General features: G+C 42.3%; 1 protein-coding gene across 1 annotated transcript; it reads right to left on the bottom strand.

The window, feature by feature from the left end:
* Positions 1–6,272: 6,272 nt before the first annotated feature.
* LOC127342596 (chitinase 10) lies at positions 6,273–7,562 on the bottom strand. Its single transcript, XM_051368575.2, has 2 exons — positions 6,953–7,562; positions 6,273–6,825 (listed from the first exon to the last, which is right to left on the bottom strand). Exons 1-2 carry the CDS (start codon positions 7,441–7,443, stop codon positions 6,456–6,458), a joined length of 861 nt encoding a protein of 286 aa, XP_051224535.1. The 5' UTR covers positions 7,444–7,562; the 3' UTR covers positions 6,273–6,455.
* Between the last annotated feature and the right edge of the window lie 8,001 nt (positions 7,563–15,563).

Below are 15,563 nucleotides of genomic sequence, written 5' to 3' on the forward strand. Positions count from 1 at the left end.
CACACGGTGCACACACTGTCACCTTTACACACGTGGGACAAGGAGTCTCCGGAGATCACATAAGTAAAATCCACTTGACTAGCATAATGACATCTAGATTACAAGCATCATCATATGAATCTCAATCATGTAAGGCAGCTCATGAGATTATTGTATTGAAGTACAAAGGAGAGAGATTAACCACATAGCTACCGGTACAGCCCTTAGCCTCGAGGGAGAACTACTCCCTCCTCATGGGAGACAGCAGCGGTGATGAAGATGGCGGTGGAGATGGCAGCGGTGTCGATGGAGAAGCCTTCCGGGGGCACTTCCCCGTCCCGGCGGCGTGCCGGAACAGAGACTTCTATCCCCCAGATCTTGGCTTCACGATGGCGGCGGCTCTGGAAGGTTTCTCGTACCGTGGCTTTTTCGTATCGAAGATTTAGGTCAGGGACCTTTATATAGGCGAAGAGGCGGAGTCGGAAGGTCGATGAGGCGACGACACAACAGGGGGCGCGGCCCACCCCTGGCCGCGCCAGCCGATCATCTGGGGCCCACAGGGCCCTCCTCTGGTGGCTCTCGGGTGTTCTGGAAGCTTCGTGGAATTTTAAGACTCTGGGCGTTGATTTCGTCCAATTCCGAGAATATTTCCTTACTAGGATTTCTGAAACCAAAAACAGCAGAAAACAGGAACTGGCACTTCGGCATCTCGTCAATAGGTTAGTTCCGGAAAACGCATAAAATCATCATAAAGTGTGAACAAAACATGTAGGTATTGTCATAAAACAAGCATGGAACATAAGAAATTATCGATACGTTGGAGACGTATCAGCATCCCCAAGCTTAGTTCCTACTCGTCCTCGAGTAGGTAAACGATAAAAAAGATAATTTCTGAAGTGACATGCTACCAACATGATCTTAATCATACTATTGTAAAGCATATGAGATGAATGCAGCGATTCAAAGCAATGGTAAAGACAATGAGTAAACAATTGAATCATATAGCAAAGACTTTTCATGAATAGTACTTTCAAGACAAGCATCAATAAGTCTTGCATAAGAGTTAACTCATAAAGCAGTAAATTCATAGTAAAGGCATTGAAGCAACACAAAGGAAGATTAAGTTTCAGCGGTTGCTTTCAACTTGTAACATGTATATCTCATGGATATTGTCAACATAAAGTAATATAACAAGTGCAATAAGCAAGTATGTAAGAATCAATGCACAGTTGACACAAGTGTTTGCTTCTAAGATAGAGAGAAATGGGTAAACTGACTCAACATAAAAGTAGAAGAAAGTCCCTTCGCAGAGGGAAGCACTGATTGCTATGTTTGTGCTAGAGCTTTGGTTTTGAAAACATCAAGAGAGCATAAAAGTAAAGTTTTGAGAGGTGTATGTTGTTGTCAATGAATGGTAGTGGGTACTCTAACCCCCTTGCCAGATAAACCTTCAAAGAGCGGCTCCCATTTTATTTTTATTTTTGGGTGGCACTCCTTCCAACCTTTGCTTTCACAAACCATGGCTAAACGAATCCTCGGGTGCCTGCCAACAATCTCATACCATGAAGGAGTGCCTTTTTATTTTAGTTTTATTTAGATGACACTCCTCCCCACCTTTGCTTTCTCAAGCCATGGCTAACCGAATCCTCGGGTGCCGTCCAACAATCACATACCATGGAGGAGTGTCTATTTATTTGTAAAATTATGAAAGTTAATTAATTGGGGCTGGGAACCCCATTGCGAGCTCTTTTTGCAAAATTATTGGATAAGTGGATGAAGCCACTAGTCCATTGGTGAAAGTTGCCCAACAAGATTGAAAGATAAACACCACATACTTCCTCATGAGCTATAAAACATTGACACAAATAAGAGGTAATAACTTTTGAAGTGTTTAAAGATAGCACTCAAGCAATTTACTTTAGAATGGTGGAGAAATACCATGTAGTAGGTAGGTATGGTGGACACAAATGGCATAGTGTTTGGCTCAAGGATTTGGATGCACGAGAAGTATTCCCTCTCAATACAAGGCTTAGGCTAGCAAGGCTATTTGAAACAAACACAAGTATGAACCGGTACAGCAAAACTCACATAAAAGACATATTGCAAGTATTATAAGACTATACATTGTCTTCCTTGTTGTTCAAACCCTTACTAGAAAATATCTAGACCTTAGAGAGACCAATCATGCAAACCAAATTTTAGCAAGCTCTATGTAATTCTTCATTACTAGGTGCAAAGTATATGATGCAAGAGCTTAAACATGAGCACAACAATTGCCAAGCATCAAGTTATTCAAGACATCATACCATTTACCACATGTAGCATTTCCCGTTTCCAACCATATAACAATTAACGAAGCAGTTTCAACCTTCGCCATGAAAATTAAAAGCTAAGAACACATGTGTTCATATGAACCAGCGGAGCGTGTCTCTCTCCCATACAAGCATTTATTCAAACAAAAATAAAAACAAAAACAAACAGACGCTCCAAGTAAAGTACATAAGACGTGACCGAATAAAAATATAGTTTCAAGGGAGGAACCTGATAATTTGTCAATGAAGAAGGGGATGCCTTGGGAATCCCCAAGCATAGACGCTTGAGTCTTCTTGAAATATGCAGGGATGAACCACCGGGGCATCCCCAAGCTTAGAGCTTTCACTCTCCTTGATCATATTGTATCATCCTCCTCTCTTGACCCTTGAAAACTTCCTCCACACCAAACTCGAAACAAACTCATTAGAGGGTTAGTGCATAATCAAAATTCACATGTTCAGAGGTGAAACAATCATTCTTAACACTTCTGGACATTGCACAAAGCTTCTGAAAGTTAATGGAATAAAGAAATCCATCAAACATAGCAAAACAGGCAATGCGAAATAAAAGGCAGAATCTGTCAAAACAGAACAGTCCGTAAAGACAAATTTCTAAGAGGCACCAGACTTGCTCAAATGAAAATGCTCAAATTGAATGAAAGTTGCGTACATATCTGAGGATCACTCATGTAAATTGGTATAATTTTCTGAGTTACCTACAGAGAATTAGGCCCAGATTCGTGGCAGACAGAAATCTGTTTCTGCGCAGTAATCCAAATCTAGTATGAACCTTACTATCAAAGACTTTACTTGGCACAACAATGCAACAAAACTAAGATAAGGAGAGGTTGCTACATTAGTAACAACTTCCAAGACACAAATAAAAAACAAAATTGCTGTAGTAAAATAAACACATGGGTTATCTCCCAAGAAGTTCTTTCTTTATAGCCATTAAGATGGGCTCAGCAGTTTCACTGATGCACTCGCAAGAAATAGTAGTTGAAGCAAAAGAGAGCATCAAGAGGAAAATTAAAAATAAATTTAAGTCTAACATGCTTCCTATGCATAGGAATCTTGTAAATAAACAAGTTCATGAAGAGCAAAGTAACAAGCATAGGAAGATAGAACAAGTGTAGCTTCAAAAATTTCAGCACATAGAGAGGTGTTTTAGTAACATGAAAATTTCTACAACCATATTTTCCTCTCTCATAATAATATCCAGTAGCATCATGAGCAAACTCAACAATATAACTATCAAATAAAACATTCTTATCATGAGCTATATGCATAAAATTATTACTCTCCACATAAGCATAATCAATTTTATTAGCAATAGTGGGAGCGAATTCAACAAAGTAGCTATTATTATTATTCTCATCATCAAATATAGGAGGCATATTGTAATCATAATCAAATTTATCCTCCATAACAGGCGGCACCAAAAGACTACTATCATTATAATCATCATAAATAGGAGGCAAAGTATCATCAAAGTAAATTTTCTCCTCAATGCTTGGGGGACTAAAAATATCATGCTCATCAAAGCCAGCTTCCCCAAGCTTAGAATTTTCCATATCATTAGCAACAATGGTGTTCAAAGTGTTCATACTAATATGTTCCATGGGTTTTTTAATTTTCGCATCAAACCATCCATGTCTTAACTCAGGAAAAAGAATAAAAAGCTCCATGTTGCTTTCCATTATGCCAAACTAGTGTAAAACAAGAAACAAAAAGATGCAATTGCAGGATCTAAAGGAAATAGCTTCGAGTACTTACAACGGCGCCGGAAAATAGCTTAGTAGCCGAGATCCGGAGTGTGAGTACCTTTTACCTTTCCTCCTGCAAGAACGGCGCCAGAAAATATGCTTGATGTCTACTCACGCTTCTTTTCCTGTAGACAGTGTTGGGCCTCCAAGAGCAGAGGTTTGTAGAACAGCAGCAAGTTTTTCCTTAAGTGGATCACCCAAGGTTTATCGAACTCAGGGAGGAAGAGGTCAAAGATATCCCTCTCAAGCAACCCTGCAACCACAAAGCAAGAAGTCTCTTGTGTCCCCAACACACCTAATACACTTGTCAGATGTATAGGTGCACTAGTTCGGCGAAGAGATAGTGAAATACAGGTGGTATGAATGAATATAAGCAGTAGTAACGGCACCAGAAAATAGCTTGATGCTACAACTGGCGTCTGGTTGATGGTGGAAATATTGCAGGCAGTACAGATGCAGTAAAACAGTAAACAAGCAGCGATTTCAGTATTTGGGAACAAGGCCTAGGGATTATACTTTCACTAGTGGACACTCTCAACATTGATCACATAATAAAACCACTCTACACTCTGTTGTTGGATGATGAACACCACTAATTGTGTAGGATTACACGAACCCTCAATGCCGGAGTTAACAAGCTCCACAATATTCGATATTCATATTTAAATAACCTTAGAGTGCATGATAGATCAATAGTGATACAAAACACATTGTAATCATAAAGAGATATAAATAAGCACTTCACTATGCTATTCATAACAGTGAATAAGCATTATGTGAAATATAGCCTAAGAGACCCACACGGTGCACACACTGTCACCTTTACACACGTGGGACAAGGAGTCTCCGGAGATCACATAAGTAAAATCCACTTGACTAGCATAATGACATCTAGATTACAAGCATCATCATATGAATCTCAATCATATAAGGCAGCTCATGAGATTATTGTATTGAAGTACATAGGAGAGAGATTAAACACATAGCTGCCGGTACAGCCCTTTGCCTTGAGGGAGAACTACTCCCTCCTCATGGGGGACAACATCGGTGATGAAGATGGCGGTGGAGATGGCAGCGGTGTCGATGGAGAAGCCTTCCGGGGGCACTTCCCCGTCCCGGCGGCGTGCCGGAACAGAGACTTCTGTCCCCCAGATCTTGGCTTCGCGATGGCGGCGGCTCTGGAAGGTTTCTCGTACCGTGGCTTTTTCGTATCGAAGATTTAGGTCAGGGACCTTTATATAGGCGAAGAGGCGGAGTCGGAAGGTCGACGAGGCGACGACACAATAGGGGGGCGCGGCCCACCCCCTGGCCGCGCCAGCCTATCATCTGGGGCCCACAGGGCCCTCCTCTGGTGGCTCTCGGGTGTTCTGGAAGCTTCGTGGAATTTTAAAACTCTGGGCGTTGATTTCGTCCAATTCCGAGAATATTTCCTTACTAGGATTTCTGAAACCAAAAATAGCAGAAAACAGGAACTGGCACTTCGACATCTCGTCAATAGGTTAGTTCCGGAAAACGTATAAAATCATCATAAAGTGTGAACAAAACATGTAGGTATTGTCATAAAATAAGCATGGAACATAAGAAATTATCGATACGTTGGAGACGTATCAGGTGCCTTCCGTCGTGTGGAAAGTCCGCACCCCGTGTTGTAGACTTTGCATGGATCTCCAACAAAACATGCGACATATATAGTGCGAGGGTGCCTTCCGTCGTGTGGAAAGTCCGCACCCCGTGTTGTAGCTGCTAGTGCGGTTCGTAATGATACTCTCTCCCTTTTAAATTAAGGGAGCGCCTAGATATCTTAGCTATTCAATTTACATATTGAGAACTCAGTTACAACCCATGTCCAAATAAGAAAATGTGATTATATATGTAAATGAGAAAATATTAGTGAAATATTACTTGCAACTAGTATGCAACTAAGAAAGTTCCAATTACGGCCCGTGCACAACCGGGAAAAAAAAATACAAGTTGCAATATATGCGTAAAACCCATGCGCAACCAACAAAATATAAGTTTCATCCTATATGCAATTGAAAATATATTAGTTGCAACCCGTGTTCCGTGTGCAGCTGAAAAATATGAGTTTCAACTCGTGTGCAACTAAGATATACCAGTTGCATCCCACTTGCAGTTTCCATATTAGCACGGATCACGAGATAAATCAAATAGCTATTAAATCGACTTAGACTTAATAAACATCAATGTCTGATTTCTAGCAAAACCGTTAAATTAATCGATTATATATAATTTTGGAGCGGCATTTGAGAAGCACTTCAACTAATTTGCTCAAAGCAAAAGATTAACAACTCAAAAGTCCCTATCCCTTGACAATAAGTTGTCAACTAGTGATATGGACACAAGGGCGAGACCATTCGATCAGATAAATGGGAGCTAATCATGAGTATGGCAACTGGTGCGCGCAGTCGAGGTTGGAGCCGACGTCTACGCCGAGGACCTGGCAGTACCTCCGGTAGAATCCGATCCGGCTGTTGACCCGCGCGTCATTGGTGATGTTGCACTCGAGGCCACCGTTGACGATGTTGGTGACGAGCCCGAAGCCGGCCGTGCGGTTGGCGGTGGCGTCGGCCGCGCTGGGGCAGTACTCGCCGACCATGACCTGGTGGCACGACGGCTTGGGCTGCCTGGGCGTCATCCAGAACCACAGCGCCGTCTGGAACGCCGTGTCGGAGCAGTTGGCCACCTGCTCTGGGTTCCGCAGCCCGTCGAAGCCCAGGGCCTGCCCCGCTGGCCCGTAGTTGAAGTTCCTGTGTGGTTGACCAATATCCATTCAGATCGAGATGAACTATGAATTGCGGGAAATCCTAGCGTTGCAACGGCCGGCAAGTGAATTCGCTCTGTGATGAGATGAGATGAGATGATGATGAGGATTACCATGAGAGTTGGATGGGTCCTCTGCCGTGGTAGGACTTGCCGGGGTAGCACGGCCACTGCTTGTCCGTGGCGTCGCAGTAGCTGCTCTGCGGGCTGATCTCCTCCTTGAAGCACAGGCCCCACGAGTACGGGCCGTCCGGCGCCGTCGCCCACCCTCCCGTCGTCTCGTGGGAGATCTGCGCCAGGAAGGCGGCGATCTCGCGCTTGCGCGTGACGAGGTCGCCGGCGCCGCCGAACTTTGGGAACTTCCTGGTAGCACGGATGAAAGACGCGTAGGTGTAGAACCCCTTGGCCGGGCAGGCCGCGTCGTCCTTGTGCAGGAACAGCGAGGAGTAGAGCTCCTCGCTCACGATCGCCGCCACCGGGCTGCACTGACCTGCGCCGTACCGTGCCTCCACCACGCCGGCGCAAGCGCCGGCCGTCAGGAACACCGCAACAGCGAGGACGGAACGGAGGTCGCGTGCTGAGGACCGTGAGTGATATGGCGCCATGGCTGGAACCTAGCTTGGCTGTTGTGTTGGCTCGACTTGGGTGCACGGCATGTGCGTTTTATACGGCTCTAGCGTTTCCGGTGGAGCACTGGGGGAGCTTGTGAGTGTGGCGACGTATGGATGAGACAGCAGCGGCCGGCAGTGGCTAGCTAGCTAGTGCCATGACCGTCGTCAAAGCTTTCCGACCACGCCACAACACCACTGTTTGACTTGATCTTGTCAGAGCCAGGAAACGACCGTGCGAGCCGGCCTGGGTCTGACTGGGACGTCGCACCGACGGAGCAGTCGTCAGTCTTACCAGGAAACGGCCATGGACATCCAAACCAAACACACACAATAAACTTAGACCATCTTTAGTGGCCCGACGGATTTCAGTCACAAAAATAACAGGGCGTGTTCGTTTACGTCGGGCTGCAGAAGCGAAATTGACCGTCTGATCATGGTTGTCCGTTTGCGTCTAAAGATGCCCAGCGACCTAACATATTTTGTCCGACGAGGCTAGTTTGGGGTTTTCCACCAAAATTGCGCAACATATGAAACAAATTGGCCATACAATTCTAAATTCTTTATTATTATGTCCAAATAAATGCCAAGGTCTACATGCATTGCCATGCATGAAAATACATAGAGCCTAGTTCACAATTGATAAATGCAATTAGATGAGATTGACTACTAGAATGATGGCCAGCTAATGTCTACTGATGGTCAATCAAATTTTTCTGTAGACGTCTGGAAATATTATTGTGGAGATATTCAGAAACTCCTCCAAGGTTTCTGCCTCAGTGTTTGGTTGAACCAACTCACCTTGAAAGTCACCACGCGTGTTCATTGCGGCCCTCACGACGCTCTCGACCATGTTGTGCATGGTGACACAACATGGCATCACCTCATGCATGGTCTCAAGAGACCATGATCTAGCTGGATGACGAACAATAGTCCACCGAGCTTGCAGCACACCAAATGCCTGCTCCACATCTTTCCTGCAAGCCTCTTGTATCTTAGCAAACCTCTTATCTTTCTTTGTTTGAGGATTACAAACTATCTTCACTAGTGTGGTCAAGTCAAGATAAGTCGATCAGCAAGATAATATGACATGTCATATGCATTGACATTGATCTCATAGCTCACCATAGGAGCAGTAACTTCTATAAGCCGGTTGAACCGGAGAGCAGTTGAGAACATTGATGTCATTGTGGGAACCGGTCATGTCAAAAAAAAAAAAAGAGTGCCAAATACACAAATCTCGCGATGACACTTCCTAAAAATAATAGTGCATCCAAGGAGGCCGCAACAACCATGAGTTGCGATGTCTCGTCAGACTCCTCGTCAAATGAGTTGTCAATGCATTTCCTACGGAGCCTCTCGAGCGACTGCCTGCCATCTGCAGGGCATCAACAGTGGATCAATAGCAAGTCAAGTTGGCGCAAAATGGTCGAAAATGGCGTTCAAAAATTCGTCGGGATCATATCGGGCAATTTACCGAGCATGTCCTAGGCATCAAGGCTGTCAGGCGCACCTTGCAGATGTGTGGTCAACAAAGACTCGAGAGATGCGGGCAAGTCCTCTCCACTAACCTAGCTCTGAGCATGTACTCTAGCGAGGCGTGGCACAGAGAGACCTGGTCAACTATGGCGGTGTGGCGTGGCGGTTGCGGCGTCACCCTAGGGCTGCAAATAAGCGGAGGGGACACGAGGGAAGGTTGTTCGATTTTGTGGTCCTTGACGTGCGGGGCCAGCTAGAAATACAAGGTCACATGCAATGTTCGCGCCGACGCATTGGCGACGCAAATTTTTGTTGCGTTTGCGTCCTCGAAACAAGCCGATCATTTTGCGTTGGACCGCTAGGCTGGTGTGCAGAACCATTTTTGAATCGCGCTTTGGCCCTTACTTGCACAACTGATTGCTTCCTTATTTTTTTCTTGGTTGAATTGGCTCTTTACTTGATGACTTGTTTCGTCTTCTTGCTGTTCAGTTCCAGAAGATTATACAGGCATGGTAGATGGAGTGGTGGATAGGAGATTTTGATTAGTGAAATAGAAAGGCCGTTCAGCATCTGAGTGCATAGGAGATTTTGATTTGACCAACACGGCAGCTAAAAGGCAAGTGGTGGAGCTCGTTGGAGCAATACTACGTCAGTGCAGCAATGTACGTGCGTCTATCCGAGCGTTGACCGCTCTAATGAGTACGACGTTACGTGATGCACGACCTGCAAAAATAATCATGGTTGATTTTTTTTTTTTTTGCATCATCCTTCGCATCAGTCGTTAAGGAATTAATTAAAGTAAACCACATATCCGCACTATCTTTCTCAGAATGAGGTCAGCTTTGCCCCGTTCAGGTTTATTCATCAAAATTCAACATCAGATAGACAGTAACAAGATATCGAAATGTATGCTACTGTGCAGCCTAACCTGAATTAAACGCTGTCCAAAACGTCAGTTAACATGACACCGGAGGTTGGATATGCGTTTTGAGCTCGGTATTTCAAAATAAAAACGATGCTTGAATTTTTATTTTTTCTGGAAAAGGTTTTTTTTCCAAACGATCCACCACGGGGATCGAATTTTCATTACCAAAAGATAACGAAAATACACCAGTATTCTAGCAGAAGAGAAAAGCAGAAGGGGGGGAGGGGATCGCCGCCTAGTGCTAACGTTTCAGAGGGAATATTACTGAACCAGGGGATCAACACGAAAGTAAAACCCCTGCCATCAGCAAAGGGGAGCCAGTATCAACAAGGAACAGGGGACCAGCAAAAAGAGGATCAAGCAGCATCAACTTGCAAATCCATCAGCTTTTCGAGAGGAAGGCTTGACCACCGGCTTCAGGAAACGTTCCCATCATCTGCATCATCAGGTTTCTTGTTCTCCAAACGAAGAGGATCAGCACGCCCAGTATATATGTGTGTAGAAACATACGTATGTGTAACTAATGTCATTATGAAATACTTTGTCCTCTATGCTACACAAAAAAAGACAGAATATGTGCATCTAAAACGGCTGAACATCGTACTATTTTGAGACCCACAATTTATCACAACTTGTCCTTGTATGGCAGCCTAGATTATAATGTATGTCACATCAAAGTTTTACACACTAGTAGAAAACATCTATATATAATTTAGGTTTTTCTTATTAAGCTATCAAATACCGTTTATAAATATTAGAAAAATATGCTTCATGGAGAGCCAATAGCTTAATGCCATAAAACGAGAAAACCCTTAATAATTATCATTCGGAAGGCATGTGGATGCGGAAGTGGTAGGAAGAGAACGGTGGTGCAACATGCGTGACATTACCTAGCCTTGCCTTCGCTCTCTTTTATTACCACACTTGTTAACCAGCTTGTAGTTAGATACCTTAGTGCCGAGAAGCCGTTTATTATCTTGAGACATGATTGTTTAGTTTATTTTTTCAATTTCCTTTTTTGTCTTCTAGTTTGTCTTATAATTTCCTACAGCTTGAGTCTTGATAAAAGGTATCACGAGTAGACTAATGTTTGGAACAATGTTTTGGTTGGGAACATAATTGGAGATTGTGAAACCTCTATTTTTGATAAGTGAAAATGACTAACCTTAGTATCCCGCTCCGACGGTTCAAATAGAGTCTATAAGTAAGGACGGTTTATGAAGTGTCGTGAAAATGCCTATACATGATTGTTTGCGGCAGTTTATCAGTTGTCTCATAGAAGGTCCTTAAGCACTCAATATATCTCTATGTTTTAAGACACTTTTATGTGGTGTCCAAATTAAGTGACCCTAAATAAATAAAACTGTCTCTATACATGATTATTTATCAATTTGATAGATGCATGTCAAAAAGTGCCTCTAGATGACGAATGATTGTTTATACTCTCCCAAGTCAATCCTGCGTGTTCGGCAAGGGGCTCTGGTTAACAGGTTTGGATAAAAACACGGTGATGTTGATGAAATTTTCTCATACTTATTATCGGTAAGATCAGAAGATTGTACAAGACTAGAGGTATAAACTCGATGGTTTTATAGATGCACCTGACGAGGTTTACAGATTCGCTATAGGTCTATGGCTATGGAGTTCCTCCTCTGGATAAATGGCTTCAGTATATATATGCGTCGGTGGTAAGAGTCTCCATGTTGTACGCCAAGCCTTCGTGGTCTTGCACGTCATATCTTGTTCTTGTATCTTGATTCGATGTACCTCTGGTCGAGGGAGTCTTGTGAAGTCTTGGTGTAGCACAAATGGTATATCAGTTGAAGCGTCTTGGATGTAGACCGTCACGTCGTTGGCATCATGGTCGTCGTTGGCTAGAAGGGGTGCGAGTCGTGTACTTAAAGGGTACAGGCCAAGTACACCTATACCTGACACTAGATATGTGCCACTACATGCAAGTTTTGTTGTAATAATTAGGTTCGATAATATACCTAAAAATACCTCCATGAAAGGTACTAAATTTTTTTGAAACTTGCAATACTTTATTCAAATACCCATATCGGAATTACAATCAACCAGAAGGCTGTGCTCTAAGAAATCTGGGGGTTCAACATCCCAAGACAAAGATTCAACTTGTGTACACGCAAACTTTGTGCAGCAGTGAGCCGTCTTATTCGCCTCACGTCGAACATGAGAAATACTAAAAGACTGGAAAACAAAACTATGCTCTCTAATCTCCTCTAAGATATGACCAATCAACGATCGGTCATTGGTTCTGTCCTGTCAATGTTTGACCAACACTGCACAATCCACTTCAAATTGAACCCTCTCAAAACCTCTCGAGGCCGCGTACAGGATGGCATCACGCAAGGCTAAAGCTTCAATAGTTAGATGATCCAACACACCTTCGTATGATTTGCACAAGGCTCCTCTGAACAAAAAACCTGCACGTGCAACTATTCCACTCCCAGCCATTCCTAAAGATAGCTGAATTGCACCATCCGAATTAATTTTTATCACATCACTTGGCGCCTCCTGCCATTTGCAATTTGGTCTAAGACCCTTCAGTTTAGTTTGTTCTCGGGGCATTTCCAAGGACAAAAGAGTTTCCCTCACGATCTCCATGGTTTTCAATGGCTCATAACCATTTTCGCCATGAGTCACATTATTTCTTGATGTCCATATCTGGTACATGCTAGTGATTATCATAGATCTCTTCCTTTCAGTGAAAAATTGCTCACAAAGGATATCTGAAGCCCAGGTATCTGGGTGTAGTCTGGGCAGTTTCAACAAAAGGATTGTCTTGGCTGCCTCCCATAATATATCTGCATGACTACACTCAATAAGTACATGCATAAGTGTTTCTAAGGTACTACGGTTTTGTGCACTTGCAAACATCCGGATTATGGAAGTATGGGTCGATTGGACGATAGTGAATAGTGCTGGGCAACAAATCAGCGGGAATAGGGCTGGTCGCCAGATCGTAGAATGCCTTGTCCCTAAACCTGGAGTAGCCCATAGTGCATGTTAATGTTGAAGCCACGTGCCCCCCACGGTCAGCTCGGGTGTCATGCAATAAAAATGTGAAGATTATACAACCTTGTGAGCTTACCTATGCGACCACGTGCTTTGTTTGGTCGTGGAGGCACGCAGATCACCAGATGGTACGAGTGACGCGATTTGCCTTGATTTAGTGACGCAATATAGAAGCAACAAAACAATATGCACTCTATTTTAGGCATGCCGGTTCATCGAATAGCTACGGAACTGTAGATGTAAGTATTGATGTACTACATGTCATAGGTGTGATAAATATAAGTGTGAAGATGTACAACAAAGTTTTATGGTATGCAATGGATGCCATGGGTAGAAATATAGACGCACGTATTCATATGTTTTTTTTCAAATTTTGCTCGCTCTTGGCAGGTTCTAGGAACTTTGTGATTGTGTAGAATCCTCCTTTTGTAATCATCCCTAGTACGGTTCATGAACGAAATGCCAGATTGATTGACATGGTTCCGATTAAAGTTTAAAATGAATCCAAGACTGAAATTTCTTCAAAAACATTCGTCGTGTTTTTTCTTTCTTTCTGAATACCTTAGGCCTTGTGGGGAATACGTGTGCACTCAATATGATTATTTTTATTCGAAAATATCCTCTGATTGTCTATGCATCTATGAATATTGTCTCTACAAGTATTTTTTCTTTTTTAGGGAATTTATTTATTTCTGAAAATATTAAGCCAATTGGATCATAAGAGAGGAAACGGGAAATGGGCTGGCCTATGGAGACAATCCCATTGAAAATTAAATGTGGTTCAGTCATCATCAATATCCAAAAACAGTTGATTGACCTTTGTTTGTTTGTTTGTTTGTTTGTTTGTTTGTTTGTTTGTTTTGGTTGCTCACCAACCATGCCGCTCGATAAAAAAAAAATGGCCCTTGTGTTAGTCAAATTTTCAGAAATAGGAAAAACAACACAAACAAGCAACAGGCACACATGATCTACGGCCAAATAAAAGTTGACTGAAATTTGTTCCTATTTCAGTTGTCTGCGCAATAGACGGGCTCCTAGCTACACAATTCACCATGATTATGCACAAATGTGTAATTTTCAGATGTACATGTATATAAAAAATTATATTGCAAGGTTACACTAGCTAGGTAGGTCGAGCCTATGGATAAAAAAATTCGCCATGTGATACACACAATTGAAAGTTCAGTGTAGATCTATCTGGGACCAACTTAGAGTATACAAGTCTGCACAGTTTCTACAATTTGTATAGCTTTATATATTTTGTTTGACTGAATACAATTCTACAGGAGCCGCTTCCTGTAGACAACAAGCCAGTACAACTTGAGGACCATCCCTAATCCAGATCGACCCCAGTTTGCTAGCAAATGACTAGCCTTATGGTTGATGGCCCAACATACACGTTTGAATAAGCATATAACTTTATATATCAAATTAACTGCCTAATTAATTTGGTAATATATTACTAAAACAAGAATATCTTGGTAATAAAGACAGACTTAATGAGAGAATCCTTCCATGGCTTATTTAGTTTATTATGAGAACACATCAAAGTTATCTACCTGTGGTTTCATCCTCAGGCTAAAATATATATATTTAAGTATATTGATGAAATAACTGAACTTTTGTACTAACTATAATTTCTTATAATGCATAAAAAAAGTAGTTCTGACATTTTTGTATGTAAGAAGAAAACAAATATGTAGGGTCATCTTGCATCACTCTAGCTTAATTAGATGCATATGTCTTCTTGAAGTATGTACTTATATATAGTTGTAAACGTGCATAGGGAAGTCATTTTTTTGTCCCTCGATCGACAATGAGAAAATCTTTGTGTTGGAGAATACCTCTGGTGTGATTGTTCGCGCATTCATCAAGGTAGCTAGCTAGCTAGCACCTCGTGTTATCTTATGATGGTAAAGCTAAGAGTTATAAACTAAACCGAGTGATTTCGTGCACGGGAGGTCCCGTGCACGGAACAAACACCCCTTTCATGGATGGTCGATGGGACGACGTACACATTTGAATAAGCACATAACTTTAGATAAAATTTACTTCGCAATTAATTAGGAAATATATTATTAAAACAATGATATCCTGGTAATAAAGACATACCTCTTGAGAGAATCCTTCCATTGCTTATTCAGGTTATCATGAGAACACGAAGTTATCTGATTTTTGAGACATACCAGAGATTGATGAACAAACTGAACTTTTGTACAGACTATAATTTCAGATAATGGATACAAAAAATCAGTTGTGACATTTCTGTATGAAATAAGATATATCGCATGATCTTGCATCTAGGGAAGACATTTTTTCCTCTCCCTCAAACAATAGTGAGAATAATCTTTGTGTCGTAGGAAATCTCTGGTGTGATTGCTCGTGTATTCATCAAGCTAGCTAGCACCTGGCCTTATCTTATGAAGGTAAAGCTAAGAGTTATAAATGGACGCACCTCAATGAACAGATGGGCAGAATTAAGATCGGGGTTGAAGATGTGCTAGCTATTCGATCACGTTAATAAGCAGTAAATCATGCAATCCCCTCCATATCTGTAACAGTAATCTCTTACCATATCATGATTCTCGGCATGCTGCCGCCTGCTCATCCCATTCGATGTTCCAATATAAATCCACCCCTCCTCCCTATGCTTTCAACTCACCAAAAGCAACACCTT

Source organism: Lolium perenne, chromosome 3 (genome assembly GCF_019359855.2).
Source record: "Lolium perenne isolate Kyuss_39 chromosome 3, Kyuss_2.0, whole genome shotgun sequence".
In the NCBI taxonomy this organism is placed as follows: Eukaryota; Viridiplantae; Streptophyta; class Magnoliopsida; order Poales; family Poaceae; genus Lolium; species Lolium perenne.

What these genes read in the sequence shown, in the direction of transcription:
- LOC127342596 (XM_051368575.2), bottom strand. Translation starts at nt 7,443, where the DNA reads ATGGCGCCATATCACTCACGGTCCTCAGCACGCGACCTCCGTTCCGTC. An exon ending in GGACCCATCCAACTCTCATG is followed by an intron (nt 6,826 to 6,952) that starts GTAATCCTCATC and finishes TCAACCACACAG; the next exon opens with GAACTTCAACTACGGGCCAG.